Source organism: Neomonachus schauinslandi, chromosome 5 (assembly GCF_002201575.2).
Source record: "Neomonachus schauinslandi chromosome 5, ASM220157v2, whole genome shotgun sequence".
NCBI classification, from domain to species: Eukaryota; Metazoa; Chordata; class Mammalia; order Carnivora; family Phocidae; genus Neomonachus; species Neomonachus schauinslandi.
Window position 1 is genome coordinate 132,540,540 of NC_058407.1, and position 11,057 is coordinate 132,551,596.

The window sequence follows — 11,057 nt, forward strand, 5'->3', positions numbered from 1 at the left end:
GGGGCACCTGGGTGGCTCAGTCATTAAGTATCTGCCTTCAGCTCAGATCAGGATCCCAGGGTCCTGGGATGGAGCCACACATCAGGCTCCCTGCTCGGCGGGAAGCCTGCTTCTCCCACTCCCCCTGCTCACTCCCCCTGCTTGTGTTCCCTCTCTTGCTGTGTCTCTCTCTGTCAAATAAATAAAATCTTTAAAAAAAACCCCAAATAACAAAATGGCAATAAATACATACCTATCAATAATTACTTTGAATGTAAATGGATTAAATGCTCCAATCAAAAGACACAGGGTGATGGAATAGATAAGAAGCAAGACCCATTTATATGCTGCTTACAAGAGACACACTTCTGACCTAAAGACATAAGCAGATTGAACGGGAAGGGATGGAGAAGTGTTTTTATGCAAATGGATGTGAAAAGTGATGTTTTTTTTTTTTTTTTTTGGATTTGACACCAAAAGCAAAGGTAACAAAAGCGAAAATAAACAACTGGAACTATTCCAAAATAAAAAGCTCCTGCACACCAAAGAAAACCATCAGCAAAATAAAAAGGCAGTGTATTGGATGGGAGTCAAATATTTGTAAATCATAGATCTGATAAGGGGTTAATATCCAAAATATATAAAGAACTCCTACAATTCAATAGCAAACAAACAAGCTGATTAAATGGGCAGAGGACCTGAATAGTCCTTTTTCCAAAGATGACATACAGATGGCCAATAGGTACATGAAAAGGTGCCCACATCATTAATCATCAGGGAAATGCAAATCAAAACCACAATGAGATAGCACTTCACGCCTGTTAGAATAGCTATTATCAAAAACAAGAAATAACAAGTGTTGGTGAGGATGTGGAAAAAGGGAACCCTTGTGCGCTGTTGGATCAGCCACACTGGAAAACAGTAGGGAGGTTCCTCAAAACATAAAAAATAGAACTACTGTATGATCCAACAATCCCACTTCTGGGTATTTAAATGAAGAACATGAAAACACTAACTCGATGTAGTATTCTCTTCCAGCGTGAAAACACTAACTCGATGTGGTATTCTCTTCCAACATAAGGCTGCTCCATCTACATGGATAACCTGGGATAGCCACCTTTGTTTTCTTAGCTAGATCTTCCGGAGAACTCGCTTCCGCATCTACATCAGCACTTGCGACTTCGCCTGGCACTTTTATGTTTGGAGGGGTGGGTTCTTTCCTTAAACCTCACAAACCAACCTCTGCTGGTTTTTTTTCTGCAGCGTCCTCACATCTCAGCCTTCGTGGAGTTGAAGAGAATTTGGGCCTTGCTCTGGATGAGGCTTTGTATTACGGGAAGGTTGTGGCTGGTTTTCTTTTCCATCTAGACCCCTATGACCTCATTATCAACAATAAGACTGTTTGCTTTCTTATCATTTGTGTGTTTGCTGGAGTAGCACTTTCAGTTTCCTTCAAGAGCGTTTCCTCTGCATTCACAACTTGGCTAAATGTTTTGTACAAGAGGCCTAGCTTTCAGCCCATCTAGGTTTTTTGTTTTTGGTTTAAATTTTATTTATTTGAGAGAGCGAGAGAGCGCAAGCACAAGCGGGGAGGAGAGGCAGAGGGAGAAGGAGAAGCAGACTCCCCACGGAGCAGGGAGCCCGACGTGGAGCTGGATCCCAGAACCCTGGGATCATGACCTGAGCCAAAGGCAGCCACCCAGGCACCCCCAGCTTTTGATTTAAAGTGAGATGTGGGCGACTCTTCCTTTCACTTGTATACACAGAGGCCATTGTAGGGTCATTGATTGGCTTGATTTCAATATTATTACATCTCAGGGAATAGAGAGGCCTGAGGAGAGGGAGTGATGGGAATGGCTGGTGGGTGCAGCACTCAGCACAAGCAACACTTATCTAGTAAGTCTGAGGTCTTATGTGGGTGTGGTTCATGGCGCCCCTGTAACATCAAAGATTGTTGATCACAGATCACCACAACAAATACTGGAAAAAATGTGAAATACTGCAAAAATTACCAAACAGTGACAGCAGGACACAAAGTGAGTAAATGCTGTTGGGAAAATGGCACCGATAGGCTCGCTTGACACACAAAACTTCAATTTGTTAAAAAAAAAAAAAAAAATCTGCAAAGTGCAGTAACGCAAAATGCAATAAAAAGAAATTAGTGCAAAAATAAATTACTAGTTAATGATATTTTCAGAACAACTTTATTTCAAGTTGGAGGAAAATTAACGTACATCCTATAGATGACAACAAATTCCAGACTTAAAGACCTAACAGCAGAACACAACAAAAATATACATGTTATGGCTCTTGGTGGGGAAATACATTCTGACTATTGGAGAAAGAGAGGGACCACTCTCAGAGTATATATTTCTGAATATATAAAAACTTAAAACTTTTCTGCAATATTGAAATCAAGCAACAGAATGGAGAAAAATTTACAAAATAAGCTAATTAGGAAATACCTGCTTTCTAAGATATTTAAGAAATACCTGTCTATATGTAGACATAAATACAATATAAATATATGTGGTTTATAAATATATATGGTGTATACAAATATACAGTCTATACTAAGATCTAGATGATGCTTTGTCAAGGAAGAAAAATAAAAAATACGAACCTATGATACAAGGCATTATTATAGGAAAAAGCATAACATTCCACAGGAACTAGATTTTAAAAGTGTACATTTAATACAGAATGCAAGAAACTCGCAAGAAAAATGCAAGAGCCTAATTTTGGTGGACAAGTGTCAATGAGGGGCCAAACACACACTGCTAACAGGCTTGAAGTGTCATTTGCAGGTCTGGGGCTGGGACGTCCCAGGAGCTTTGGTCAGACAAGGTTCAAACTCCCGTTCGATGCAGTGCCTGCGGTCTGGACCGGAGGAAAAGACTCGAGGCGTCCAGGGGACAGATCAACCCTTCTGCGCTCCACGGGTCCTCATGTATTTCCGCACCGGGTACGTCCTGATATTTGTACTTTCCAGCCCAAACTAACGTCTATGCGTAGGCTCCGTATAGGTCAGGTGGGAGAGTAATCTCGTGGCGAGGCCACAAGGAACTTCGACAAAGTTAAACCTTCCGAACCGTGCTACCTGCTTTGCAAAAGCAAAGCAAAGCACACCCCACTTACTCGGCTGTCCACCCGGATTTATCCGGAAACCCGTGCATCAGTCCTGCCGCGGGCCTGGGAAAGGCGCGTCTGCTTTGTCCTCACCAACCGAAAAGACTCGGGTGAAAAAAGCGGGGAGCGTGCCAGAGCCGGCAGGAAGCCCGTCTCCGTGCAGAGAGCCGAGCAGCTCCGCGGCGCCGCCCAGCCAGCAGCGCGAAGCACGGCCGGGAGCCCCAGGTGGGCGCGCTCCGCGCAGGGCCCCGCGCAGGACTCCGCGCACCGACGCGGAGTCCCGGGCGCCCGGCGGCGGCGGCGGCGGCGGAACTACAACTCCCGTGGCCCCTCGGGCGACCGCGCTGCGTCCCCATCGGCCGGCCTAGCCCGCGGAGCTCCGCCCAGGTCGCGGGCGCCCGAGTAGCCGGGGTGTGCGGGCGCGCGGCAGCGAGCGGGCGGGCGGCATGGAGCCCCGCGGGGCGGACGGCTGCTTCCTGGGCGACGTGGGTAGGTTAGGTGCGGGCGCGGGGAGCGCGGGCGCGGGGCGGGCCCGGAAGCAGGGACAGCCGGGCTGCTCCCCGGCGGGACAGGTGCGTCTGCGGACACGCGCTCGGCGGTCGTGACGCGCGCTGCCCGGAGGGCGCCGGCGGGGGCGTTTTGGTGGCCCGGGGTTGGAGCGCCGCCGTTCCCTCACGGGAGCAGCCTCGGTGACCCCCAGGCATTTCAGGCGCGCTCTGCATCCGGCTCCTAGTCCCCGGCCGGCGCGTTGCCAAGCCAGTCACGGTGTTGACGCGTCGGTCGTGAGACTTCAAAACTGCAGACCCACCCGCGCGCCGCGCACCTTGGGGAAGGCGCGGGGAGGGGGGTGGGCATAGTCATGGCCAAGCTCAGAGCACCCAGGAGGTGCCGGGTGTGGGAGCTGGACCATCTTCCAGGGGCCCTGTGAGAGGGTTGTGGCGCACTGTCATTAGCATCCTACGGGTACACCCAGTTTGTGATAGAAGGCATCTGCTCCAGGAGAAGGCGATGTTCTTGCGACAGGTCACCCTGTGTTTAAAAAAAAAAAAAAAAGCCATCTGGGTTCTTCACTGAATCTTGCTTACCATTCGGTTGCTACGGAAGAATAAAATGAATGGAGGGCAAAGGCACATTCTCTGGGGAAGCAAACATCTCTGCCTATGAAGTAATACTACAGCAGGTGAAATGTCCCCAGAACGCACTTTGAAAACCTGGAAGAAAAAAAAAAATCTAAAGTCCTTTTACACTGGTAAAAACAGCAGTACCAATAAAAGTGGGAAGTCTTAAGAGTCAGTTTAGTGTAAGGAATTATAGTCCTAGCAAGGCAGGTGTTTGAATTGATCTGGCAAAACAGCCACCTTCAACCAGATCAAAGGCCTCTAAGAAGCATCTGGTTTTACTTGGCATTCCACCCCAGGCAGGCACAGACTCTGACCCCACCAGTGTGTTCTGTGTTTGGTCCAGTTAAATAAGCAATGAACAGCTAAGCACGGCACCCTAGACACAGTTGCATATTTTTGTTCATGTAGAATGCTTTATAACAGCATTTACTTCTGAGCGTTTTTGTTTTGTTTTGTTTTTGCATAGTTTAAGGAATCTTGAAGAGAAAAGCACACTCCACCAATGGATGTATGGCTTCTGAGGTTCATGCATAGTTTTGACTGTCATTGTTTGATTTTCCCCAAAAAGATACGCCCTGATACTTTGATTCTCAACGCTAATGGATCAGCTGAATGTATTGAATCTGGAAGCCTGCTATCCCAGCAGAAGCAGAGGCCCATTGTAGGAACTGTAGCCCATTTTAACATTCTGATCTGAAATTCTAGATGCATGGGATGCTTAAAAGCATTACATTTTCCATTTTTTAATAGAACACCTCACAGAGGTAAAGACGGTGCTTATGGAGGCCATATTGTAAGGCTCTGCAGAGAATTTAGGGCAAGTCATCTCCTAAGTGAATCCAGTATTCATAACTTAGCAAACGTAATACAGGTTGTTATGGACCCAAGGTAAGTGTCCCTTTGCAAAGTTGAAAAAAATGACCCCATATTCAGGATCTGTACTCAAGAGCTGTACTTGAGAGGCTGGTAGAAGACAACAGAAGGGTACTTAAGGATTTGGGGGCTCTAAGTCAGATGAGCTAATTTTTTTTCAGTCATCCTTGGCCAAGAACTCCAAACACAGCTCACTACTGTGTGGGGTAATCAGAAGGTCAGATGGAGAGAGAAAGAGTTTCTGGGACCACCATAAGAGCATGGAGCTGCTAGGTTACGGGCCAGCACTAGCCACACGTCCTAGGGCAGCTGCAGGATGGTCCTTACATCTGATAATTTAGAGGTGCACCTGAGTTCACACAACTAGAAAGAAGCAAGGCTGAGGTTTAAACCCAGGTGGATTTTTTTCTGGGTTGCTTGTTTTATGCTAAAAGGCTCACACACTTCCCATCAAATACATTTATCCCTAATCAATTTGTAGGGTTACCTGAGTGCTTTTTCCCCTGAGCAGTAAGTCTCAAGAGTAGTCTTAAAATATTCAGTAAACTGTGTTGAAAACATATGCTCTCTCACCTAGGCTTTGTTATTCCATTTATAGAGCACAGGAAGAGTAGATTTAGCAGAATTCTTAAGGGCCTTAGGATTTTTGAAATGTTCAGTGACCATTGGCTTCAACTTAAAGTCTCCAGCTTCATTAACCCCTCACGTCTGCCCCCTGAAGGCAGGCTTTGACTTCTCCTCTCTAGCTATGAAAGTCCTAGATGGTATTTTCATCCCATAGTAAGCCGTTTCATCTGCATTGATAATGTTTGGTGTAGCCACCTTCGTAAATTTTCTTAGCTAGATCTTCTGGACCACATGCTTCTTCACCTGGCACTTTTATGTTTCGGAGACAGCTTCTTTCCTTAAACTTCACACACCAACCTCTGCTAGCTTCCCGTTTTTCTTCTTACAGCTTCCTCACCTCTCACCTTTCATGGACCTGAAGAGAGTTAGGGCCTTGCCCTAGATTGGGTTTTGGCTTAAGACAATGCTGTGGCTGGTTTGATCTTCTGTCCAGACCACCTAAACTTTCTCCATATCAGCAGTAAGACTGTTTCATTTTCTTATCATTTATGTGTTCACCGGAGTAGCACTTTTCATTTTCCTCCAGAACTTTTTCTTTGCGTTCACAACTTGGCTGTTTGGTGCAAGAGACCTAGCTTTCAGCCTGTCTTAGCCTTCCACATGCCTCCCTTACTGAGCTTAATAATTTCTGGTTGTTTAAAAAAAATTTTTTTTTAAAGATTTATTTTAGAGAGAGAGCCAGCGCAAGTGTGCGAGTTGGGGGGAAGGGCAGAAGGAGAGAGAATCTCAAACAGATTCCCTGCTGAGCTCCATCTCATGACCCTGAGATCATGACCTGAGCTGAAATCAGGAGTCGGGCACTTAACCGACTGAGCCACCCAGGCGCCCCTCATTTCTAGCTTTTGATTTAAAGCGAGAGATGTGGGACTCTTCCTTTCACTTGAACACATAGAGACCATCATGGGGTTATTGATTGGGCTTCATTTCAGTGCGTGGTCTTAGGGAATAGGGAGGCCTGACAAGAGGGGGACTGGGGAACAGCTGGTTGGTAAAGTCAGAACACCCACATTTGTCGATTAAGTTCACTCTCTTCTATGGGCATGGTTTGGGGGCATCCCCAAACAGGTAAATAACATCAAAGGTTATTGGTCACCGATCACTATAACAAAGGTAATCAAGTTTGAAATATTGCAAGAATCACCAAATGTGAGGCAAACACCGTTGGAAAAGTTGCAACACAGGATTGCCACAAGCCTTCAATTTGTAAAAAACGAATTACCTGCAAAGTGCACGAAATCGGAGGCTCCCTGGCCTTCCTGAGCTGCCTCTCCCTTCCTTCTGCGAGACTGAGGGCCTTACCCTGTTTTCCTCTTCGTAGGGTTGCAAACCGTAGGGTTTCGCTTCTTCCAGACCGACTTTACAGTGATAGCCACTTCTCACTAACCCCCAAGACAGGCGCGCCAGTGACTGGTAATTACCACTGGGGAGACAAACATCCTGGGGTCCCCTTCTTGAGGTGGTAAAGAGAAGGTCCCACAGGCTTGGTTTTTATATTTTGTGAGAATCAAATCTTCCTGAGTTTCAGCTCTCCCTTTGCTCCCTCCGCCCCCACCCCACATATGATCAAGTCCCCATTTCATGGGGTCACAGGCTCTTTGGCTAGTGGGCAAGACAGGGAGGCACAGTGGGGGGGGGTGGACTATTACTAATAGACAGCATTTTCTGAGTCACTTTGTGCCAGGCCACACACTACGTGCTTTTGCTTTACTTTAATTCATTTACCTTTCATGAACCACCAATGAATAAACTGTTATCATCAGCCCAATTTCTAGGTGAAGAAATGCTTGGGTGGGGGGGGGGGGCGGTGAGGTCCTGCAGAAGCTGATAAATGGCAGAGTCCAGTGTCAGGTGTAGCAGAGTCCCTGGCCCCCGTCCTTCCCTGCCCCATGGCGGAGGTGCGGGCCCTAGCATGGTAGAGCCGGGGCCATCTGGGTAGACTGTCATCGACACACAACCGATGAAGTTGTCCCTCTGCGGAGGAGAGCATCCCACCCGACTTAGGGTCTGTAGACGTGCTCTGGGAAGATTTGGGAACTGACGAGGTGATTAGAAGGCTTTCTAGGGAAATGTAATAATAAGATGTGCCATGTAATAAAAGGGAACTGCTATCATAAAGAGGTATGTGACGTGATCTTGCGGTTTGCAGTAGGGGGCGTGACAGTAAGGATAGGTCGGTGTTAACCCAACATTGTCATTTAAGACTTTTTTTTTTTTAAAGCCTAGTGTCTGGAAGATGCCCCTGTATCCTAGGTAATGGACACTGAGGAAACATAGCCATAGTGTGTGCATTCAGGTAGTTCACGGTCTCGGCTAGTTAGCGTGCTTTTGTCTGCACTTGGCCCAGACAGGAACCCTCATTCCCACATAGTAGGGAGACCAACAGGCAGCGGGGCACCAGGCCCCCCGTGACGCCGGATGCACCACGTTCAGGGCTCTGGCGCCCAGTCCCAGCATGCTCCAGCAGGCAGCCGCATGGCTACAGCACCACCGCGTTCCGGTCTAGGCCGTACGCAGACGAAGAAGGGAGAGGGTTTTCTGGAAGTCCTTGGGAAAGACAGGAGTTTTGAAGCTGTGAAACCAGTCACAGGCTCTCCCTCCCTTCTTGGGAACTACAGTTGGGTCAGATGTGCAACAGGAACGAGGATTGCTGTGATTAACTGAGATCACTCACCTGGGGTGGAAAGGATGCTTCTGGGAACCAACCTCTGTGGCCATTCGTCTGTTTCTACAGGGCAGCAGGTAGCCGGCACACAGGTGGCTTCGCCTCCCCTTAGCTTACAGAGGGTCACCTTCTCACTGTGGCCTCAGTGGGCTTGTCCCTGTTCGTGCACATCCCAGGTGTGCGTCCTAATGGTTTTTTTTTTTTTTAAAGATTTTATATGTTTATTTGAGAGAGAGAGCACATGCGTGCACACATGAGTGGTGGGGAGGGGCAGAGGGAGAGGGAGAAGCAGGCTCCCCACTGAGCAGGGAGCCCAGTGCGGGGTTTGATCCCAGGACCCCAAGATCATGACCTGAGCCAAAGGCAGACACTTCACCAAGTGAGCCACCCAGGGGCTCTTTGTGTCCTAATCTCTTCTAAAGACCCCAGTTAGATGGAATGAGGGCCCACTCCTAATGGCCTCACCTTAATTCCTTCAGAAAAGGTGCAGTCTCCAAATACAGTCACATTCTGAGGTACGAGGGGTTAGGGCTTCAACTATGAATTTGGGGGGCACAGTTCAGTCCATAACAAATTTTAGGCCAACAGATCAGATGATGTACATAAAGTGGACAAAGTCCTCTATAGACACAAACTACCAACTGACTCAAAAGATAGAAACTTGAGAGTCAGACGCTCAACCACCTGAGCCACCCAGGCTCCCATCACCCGGGATTCTGAGGAGCGTCTGGACCAACTCCACGATCATACGTGGCGTCTTGGGATCGTACGGGGTTCTCTGGACCTGGAGGGCGGCGGCACGGTCCCAGCACTCGGTCTGCTCTCCTCCGCAGGTTTCTGGGTGGAGCGCACCCCCGTACACGAGGCGGCCCAGCGCGGCGAGACCCTGCAGCTGCAGCAGCTGATTGAGAGCGGCGCGTGCGTCAACCAGGTCACGGTGGACTCCATCACGCCCCTGCACGCAGCCAGCCTGCAGGGCCAGGCGCGGTGTGTGCAGCTGCTGCTGGCTGCGGGGGCCCAGGTGAGCGGCCCCGCGGGACAGACCCCCGCCCGAGCCGGGGGAGCCACGGCACCTGCTCTGGAGAACGCAGGGAGGGAGGGGAAAGAGACATGAGACCTGGGATTAGCGTTGTCATGTGCAAGCGCGTGGGAAGTAGAGAAAGCCCTGGAGGGGAAGAGGAAGCCGGAGTGGGCTGCCGTGGAAGCCAGCGGAGGAGCGGCCTGTCGGTCAGCTGTGCGCCGAGGGCCCGTGGGTCATGGCTCGGCTATCAGGAGGGCATTGGTAGCCAGAGAGAAGGCAGTTGTAGAGGGGGAGAGGCAGGGGGAGTGCCCTGCATGGGGGGCGCGCCAGAGCAGGCCTGCCCATCACACGGGCCAAAGAGCTGCCCCTGGGTTCCCAGAGATGTCGGAGTGGGATGCTGGTAAGCCAGCTCTCCATGGGAGGTGGAGGTTGGGGGGCGGGGGGCCCAGAACACAAACTTCTGGTTTGTTTTCCCTGGTGTAAACACGCCGGCCGGGGTGGACTGGGAGCCCGCAGCGGTTTCTGGCTAGGAACTGGCCTGACACCCACAGCCCGAAGGTGTCGCCGGAATGCGGGCTCCAGTGTCCATTGTGAGCCACACCGTTCACACTGCCCCGCTGGCTCTCCAAAGCCTCGCCTATGAAGGCAGCCCCCGAGGAGCCAGAACAGGGTTTGGCGTGTCCCCGAATAGCAGCTGAATTCTAGGCAGAATCTGCCAGCTTGCAGAGTCGCCTTTTTCCTTCCCGGATCGTGTTCCAGCTAGAGGGGGCACATGAAGCCGCTTCCGGCACTCCTGAAGTTCAAGCTCACTCTCCTACCCTGTCTCCCTCAGCTCGGAGTCTGGGGGGGTGTTTGGGGGGGGGGGGGACAAGAATGAAGCAGAGAAGCAGAATTGAGCCTGTCCTGAGAGAAGAGCCCCGAAGAGGGCGCCTCCTGCACTTGGCAGGCTAACAGGCACTCCCAACCCCCCCCCCCCATCCTTTGTCCTTGAACGCCCTTGCCTGGCGCAGCACCTCAGCACACACTCGGAAACTGGTGCTTCTAAGAAGGGCCTTTGCAAAGATGAATGTGCATCGGGGGAGAGAGCGGCTCACGTGGGTTTCCCCTCCACCCTGACACGCGTTTCTTCCTTCCCACGAGGTGGATGCCCGCAACATCGACGGCAGCACGCCCCTGTGTGATGCCTGTGCCTCAGGCAGCATCGAGTGCGTGAAGCTCCTCCTGTCCTACGGGGCCAAGGTCAACCCGCCCCTGTACACAGCATCCCCGCTGCACGAGGCCTGCATGAGCGGTGAGTCCGCGCAAGCAAGCAGTGTAGATGGGAAGCCATCGGCTGGCTAAGGAGCGCCCCCAGTCTGCTTCTGGCTCGTGGTCGCCCGGCCATGAGAGCCTCAGCTTTTCCTCCTGAAGGTGGTTTTCACCCAGGAGTAGGGGGCCGTGGTTTCTAGGACAGGATTCTGTTCTCAGCGGTGTCCTCCAGTGCCTTTCAGATGTTAACACTGAAGTCACTGCACCCTGCCGTGGCTCTCTCAGTCTTCCCGGCATTCTGCCCTGTGGCTCCCTGTTCTAGTTGGGAGAGGAGACCCAACATATGCCCGGAGGACAGGTGCTCTGGGCGGGGGGGGGGGGGGGGGGGGGGGGGGGG

At 50.5% G+C, this 11,057-nt stretch overlaps 1 protein-coding gene across 2 annotated transcripts in view; it reads left to right on the forward strand.

Annotated features, from left to right (window-relative positions):
- The first annotated feature begins 3,358 nt into the window (after positions 1-3,358).
- ASB13 (ankyrin repeat and SOCS box containing 13) overlaps positions 3,359-11,057 on the forward strand; it is an 18,909-nt gene continuing 11,210 nt past the window's right edge. For both annotated transcript variants that reach the window (XM_021696676.2, XM_021696678.2), the window contains exons 1-3: positions 3,359-3,597; positions 9,225-9,412; positions 10,553-10,703. In XM_021696676.2, coding sequence (XP_021552351.1) covers positions 3,555-3,597; positions 9,225-9,412; positions 10,553-10,703 — 382 coding nt within the window. In that variant the 5' untranslated portion in view covers positions 3,359-3,554. The remainder of the gene's footprint in view (positions 3,598-9,224; positions 9,413-10,552; positions 10,704-11,057) is intronic.